This window comes from Microtus pennsylvanicus, chromosome X (genome assembly GCF_037038515.1).
Source record: "Microtus pennsylvanicus isolate mMicPen1 chromosome X, mMicPen1.hap1, whole genome shotgun sequence".
Taxonomy (NCBI): domain Eukaryota; kingdom Metazoa; phylum Chordata; class Mammalia; order Rodentia; family Cricetidae; genus Microtus; species Microtus pennsylvanicus.
The window spans coordinates 92,585,746-92,592,079 of NC_134601.1; the positions used below are offsets into that span (position 1 = coordinate 92,585,746).

Sequence of the window (6,334 nt, forward strand, 5' to 3'; positions counted from 1 at the left end):
GCAAGGCCTTTCCCCAGTCCGGTTTCAAATCCCTAAAAGTGAACGAAATTGTAGATTTGTATATAAAATTTCTCCCACCCCACGTATTTTTTCTTTTTCTTTTTCTGCTTGTGAGGAATTCCTGGAAGATAGAAAGCAGATGGAGCCTCAGTGAAGTATGCAGTTGGGCAGCAGACAGCCGGCAGGGGAGGGGGGAGCTGGACTGTCTGACTCTGGTGGGACTGAACCGGTCTGGGTGGGGGGTGGGGGGGCAAGAGTAAAGGCGAGTGCCTGTGTCAGTGTGGCTGCCCCCGGAGCGGAAGGCAGGACGGAAGCGGGAGGGGTGGAGGGAAGGAGAGGGCGGGCTCAGAGGAGGAGGAGGAGGAGGAGGAGGATTCCCTGAGCTACAAAAATCCCGGTTCCGCGCAGATTGGCCAAGCTGACAAGCGCTGCCAAGACCAGGCCGCGCAAACTGCTGGGAGACGTGCCACTGCCTGCACTTTCGTTGCTGCAACCATCCCTGTCATCTCTCGTCCACGTTAACTGTCGTCTTCTTCTCTGCTGCCGTTCTGCAACCACCGCAGCATTGACAACAACAGCTAAGTGGCGGATTCTGGCTGGGACTTGGGCTTGGGAGTCCGGGAAGGCGCCAGGCGCGGACAGAACCTCGGAGCCCGCCATCTCTCTCTAGCCATCACTACTGCAAAAACCCCCCTCCCTGAAGGAGGAGAAAGCACTAGAGAGAGGCACTCTCTGTCTCAGTTCCCAGTCAGTTAGCTTGTTGCTGACAAAATCTGAAGACGGGAGAACGGACATAGTCTCTCAGATCGCGAAAAATTTCTCCGACTGGGTCGACTGCAGTGTTGACTGTTTGCCAGCTTCATAAGCAAAGGGCAGCTTTGCTTTGGCCACCTAAGCCTTGAGCCATGTCTCCTCCGACCGTGCCTCCTACTGGGGTGGATGGCGTGTCCGCCTACCTGATGAAGAAAAGGCACACTCACAAGAAGCAGCGGCGTAAGCCCACTTTCCTCACTCATAGGAACATCGTTGGCTGCCGCATTCAGCACGGCTGGAAAGAAGGCAACGAGCCAGTGGAGCAATGGAAGGGTACTGTGCTCGAGCAGGTTTCCGTGAAGCCCACTCTCTACATAATTAAATATGATGGCAAAGACAGTGTGTACGGACTAGAACTGCATCGAGACAAGAGAGTTTTAGCTCTGGAAGTTCTTCCCGAGAGAGTTCCGTCTCCTCGCATTGATTCCCGCCTGGCAGATTCCCTGGTTGGGAAAGCAGTGGGACACGTGTTCGAAGGTGAGCACGGCAAGAAAGATGAGTGGAAGGGCATGGTGTTGGCACGAGCTCCCATAATGGACACTTGGTTTTACATCACCTACGAGAAAGATCCGGTCCTCTATATGTACACCTTGCTGGATGACTACAAAGATGGTGACCTGCGTATCATCCCAGATTCCAACTACTACTTCCCTACAGCAGAACAGGAGCCAGGGGAGGTGCTCGACAGTCTTGTGGGCAAGCAGGTGGAGCACGCCAAAGACGACGGATCCAAGAGAACTGGCATCTTTATCCATCAGGTGGTGGCCAAGCCTTCTGTCTACTTCATCAAGTTTGACGACGATATTCACATTTATGTCTATGGTTTGGTGAAAACCCCATAAGCTTATAGTGAACTGGGGAAACTATTGGAGGTAAAATATTTGATGTTCTCAAAATTATGTGTTTTGAGAACAATTTTGAGGTCAAAAGTTCAGGACGGTTGGTAAATCTTATTGTGCCTCTATATCTTTCTTATATTGACTGTTGCTCAGTTTGGAATCAAGTGTATGTTAGTACTTTGTTTATTTGTTTTGTTGTTGAGAATTTAAATTGGTTGCTAAGAAAGAAGTATAAAAAGTGTTTGAATCCACTGACACAATTCAGAAGTAGATAAACTGTGCAACATGTCTCCGTCCAGATTAGTTTGAGAACTTGGTTTTTATCTTAGGATGTTTTACCTACTCTCAGAAAGTTCGATGTAGCTTTTGTAAGATTCACCAGCCGACAACAGACCTTCTGATCAATAGCGCAGTCATCTCTGCCTCTCAGCCTGACACTTCCTCTCACAACTGTGTACACAGGAATACAGATTTGCCAAAAAGTTCTCATTCTGTTGTTGGTGATCATTTCTTTCCCTTTGGACTTGTATTGCTGTTTTATTGTATTCAGGTGCTCTTATTTCTATGGAAGTGTTATGTAGGCATATATATATATATATATATATATATATATATATATAGTTTTAAGAAATATTGCAAGGTTGGCGTTCACTGGTCTTTAATGTTTGAAAAGCTGACTGGTAAAAAGTTCCATGATTTTCCTGATTAGTTTGTTTAGTGTTTACCTGACTCAATGAGATTTATTTTTCTACTTGGGATATTTCTCTTTCGTGTTTTGCTAATTTTTATCCTTTGTTCTTTCAGCTGTTCAATTGATATATTTTCATATAAAGTAGTAGGAATGTCTACAGTGAAAGTACATTGTAATCATTTGTATTTCATGTGTTAATGAATTTTACATCATGATTAATTTTGACTTTATTGATAATATTTTTCATTTTATAATTTTTAAAACTTTAAGTAATTTTATAATTTTAAAACATTATCTTTTATGAGTTTTTGATTTCTTTTTTTTCCAGACAGATATCTCTAAGTCACACCAATATTCACTTTGTTTTTCTCTTAATTTTTATTTCAGTTTTTATCTATCTGAAATTTATTTTTCCATATAGAAATGCATATGGATAAACTACAACTTTTTTCACATATTCAGTTGTAGAAATTACTTTTTTTAAAGATCACTTTTTTAATTTTTTGAGTGAAAATGAGTTTTAAACATAGTGGCTGACCATAAGTTTCAAAACTGGACTAACAAATTCCCTTTCAATAGTTGTTTTTTTTCCTTCCTTATTATAATTAATTCATCCTCTACATTCATCTAGTCACAAGTAAACTCAATGCATTTTATTAATATTTTGAAAAGGATCTGATACCTATTGGAATTACATCAATTTTATGTATTCTTACATATAAGAATAATATTAATAGTTATATTATTCCTTAACATGCAAGAGTTTTGGTTCATTATTGAAATATTTTTATCATTTTCATTACATTCTTCTGGTAGATCATTCATATTTAATGGAATTTATTTTTGCAGTTGACAAATTTTGGAATAAATTGAGCATTTTTTCCTCCTTATATGTAACTTTTATTTTTATCAAAAAAGGAAATCTATAGATTTTATATTTTTATCTTTTATCCAATGAATTTATTTAATCCTATAGATTACATTGGATTCTCTTAGAGACTTTTGGATTTTCTTGATATATACAATAATTTCACATATAAAGAGAGATCATTTTATTTCTTCTAATGCTTATACTTTTTAGCATTACATTAGCTGTATTCTCCACAGCAATGATATGTAATGATGATGGCAGACATGCCTATTCTATTTTAATTTTTATGAATAATTTTACTATTTCATGTTTGATTTTGTTGTTGATTGTTGGTAAGTAGTTATTCATGTGTTGAGAAATTTCTCCTATTTCTGTTTTTACATAGCATTACCTTTAGAAATGTCTTCTCTTTTTTATCAATGTTTTTTCAATATCCTTTATTAAAATTATGTTTTTCCTTTAATTTTTTGATATATGATTTTTTAGAAAATTAGGTATTTAGTACTAAACCAAACATGCATTTCTGAAATAAATGCTACCTGGTCATGGTAAAATGATCATTTATTATTTTGCTTTATTTTATTTACCAATAATGCACTTAGAGTTGGATTTGCATTTCAAAATGAAGTTGCATTTTTCGGTTATCCTTTTTATTTTTAATTAAACTAACAGACAACTGGTTGTGTCATTTTTTTCCTTTCTTACCCTGTCTATATGAAGCTTTGTTATTAAAGTTCTGTTGGCTTAAAACAGAACTTTTTTGTGAAGTAGTTTAAATGGCATTAGAAATGTTCTTCAAAAGTTAGGTGGGACTAAGCTGTAAAGCAGTCCAATCCTGGGAACATGGTTGATGATGGGTGAATCTAATGAGTTTCCTGATATTTTCCCAGTAGCAATTGGCTTTTTCAGACTTTTTGGTAATACAGAATATATATTTTTCTGTCATTTACAGAATATATATTCTCTGTCAATTACATATAAAGTTGAATGTTGTTTATATTATAAAATTTGCTGATTATATTTTTTCAGGTGCTTCATGTCCTTGTATATTTAATGTGAATTAGATTTGTCCAGTTCAGAAAATATAAGAAAATTATCAGCTATAATGATAATATAATTATCTTTGTATTCTTTTATTTACTAGAAAAATAAGACAAAATATAAGAAATTATGAAAGATGTGAAAAACATTTGTTTACCTCCACTTCAAATTATCAAATATCAATACTTTGTCATATTTGCTTTAAATGAAGATTTATATTAAAATTAATCAGTGTTAATGGCTAATAACTTCATTTTCTACCACCATACCACCTCTTCTGCAGAAGCAGACACTATCATGTATTTGGTGCTCATGTTTTATATATTTACTGAAAATAAATTATATACAAATAAAACTATAACCAATAATTATAATGACTTTTGTGTTTTCTAATGATGCCAACATGAATAGCTAACTTTAATCCAAGTGGAATTTATTCTGGTTTTGTTTTCAGGAACCTTTTAAATTCTAATTGCTGTTAGCATTTACTATTCCAAACACTGGAGTAAGTCTGATCATAGTCCTAGGGATTGAATAAAGAAGTTATAAACCCCAGTTTCTAACATTATGTCTCTGAGAAGTCATTTATGTGCCACCCTTCTCAGATTTCTAGACCACACATAGACTTTACACATTCTCCTAAGATTGGGGGGTATTATTATTATTGTTGTAATAGAAAGAGGGTAACCCTAATTTTTCATGTTTGGGAGACTTCTGGTTTGGGGGGCAAAAAAATTGGGAGCTCACCAAGGCCAGCTGGATAGGGACTGAAAAAGCATGGGATAAAACCATACTCTCTGAATATGGTGGACAATGAGGGCTGATGAGAAGCCAAGGACAATGGCACTGTGTTTTGGTCCTACTGCATGTACTGGCTTTGTGGGAACCTAGCCAGTTTGGATGCTCACCTTCCTAGACCTGGATGGAGGGGGGAGGACCTTGGACTTCCCACAGGGCTGGGAACCCTGACAGCTCTTTGGACTGAAGAGGGAGGGGAGGGGAGTGGGGCGTGGGGACTGGGGGGAGGGGGGAAAGGGAGGCGGGGAGGAGGCAGAAATTTTTAATAAATAAATAAACAAACTTCCTGTCTTAGACAATAATAAGTCCGTTTAAACCCTAAGTCATGAACCATGAATTGAGTTGTTCTATGGCATTAGACCATAGAGTAAATGAAAAATCTGTTCGTTGCCTATAGGACTTGGGGAAAGATTGTTAAACTGTGTAGACAAATGTTCTCTTAAAACATATATCATGAGGGAGGGCAGATATCTGTCAGCTGTCCTTTATGCTTCTGAACCTTAGGCCTTACGTTATCATAGAGTGATTTGAGCATATACCAAGACCTATGATTCATAACTGGGTTTGTGTCTAGTTACAACTCTGATTTAGGAGGGAGACTACAATAGTGACTTATTCAGAAGAATATAGAATAGATCAATGTGCTCAACTATGGCTGTACCCTATAACTTTTGGACTAGAGCTAGATTTTGGACAGGAATCATTTCACATTTTCCATAGTAAAATTTGTCACACCTAATTGCTTGAGTCAGAAGGAGGTTCACTCTACTGGGAAGTGAATACATCTTTCCAAACTTCTATTTTCTTTGAGATTCTCCTGTTTGAAGGAAACCCATTCCTTCCTCCACATATAGATTTAGATCCTAATGCTTACAATGTGATACTGTAGTTCTTTCGTTCTGAGGACTAGTCAGAGAGCGGCCTTTCAGTGTTCTAACACTGTTATAGGAGAGGAAATGGGCAGAAACAAGGGTACATAAAGCTTACACCGTGGTGAACACCGACAGATTCTCATTCCTCCCAGCACATTTTCTGGAATTAGAATTGGAATGTATTGCTGCCATACATGCCTTACATTGGGGTGTGAAGACAGATTTGAAGGAAAAGCAAAATAACAGGAAGTAGAGAGACAAGGCTGGGTCCTGGGGTGTATTAGTCTGTAGAGATAATCGAAAAATAGATGTCATTGGAACAAGCACTTGAATAAAGCAAGGAAACAAATCATGTTGCTGATATATTCAGATCAAATATGTACAGTTAAAGGTTATAGCCAAATATAAT

At 37.6% G+C, this 6,334-nt stretch overlaps 1 protein-coding gene across 1 annotated transcript; it reads left to right on the forward strand.

The window, feature by feature from the left end:
• The first annotated feature begins 499 nt into the window (after positions 1–499).
• Positions 500–2,446, forward strand: Spin4 (spindlin family member 4). The gene has a single exon (XM_075957326.1). The coding sequence runs from the start codon at positions 906–908 to the stop codon at positions 1,653–1,655; it is 750 nt and encodes a 249-aa protein (XP_075813441.1). The 5' UTR covers positions 500–905; the 3' UTR covers positions 1,656–2,446.
• The last annotated feature ends 3,888 nt before the right edge of the window (positions 2,447–6,334 follow it).

What these genes read in the sequence shown, in the direction of transcription:
- Spin4 (XM_075957326.1), top strand. Translation starts at nt 906, where the DNA reads ATGTCTCCTCCGACCGTGCCTCCTACTGGGGTGGATGGCGTGTCCGCC.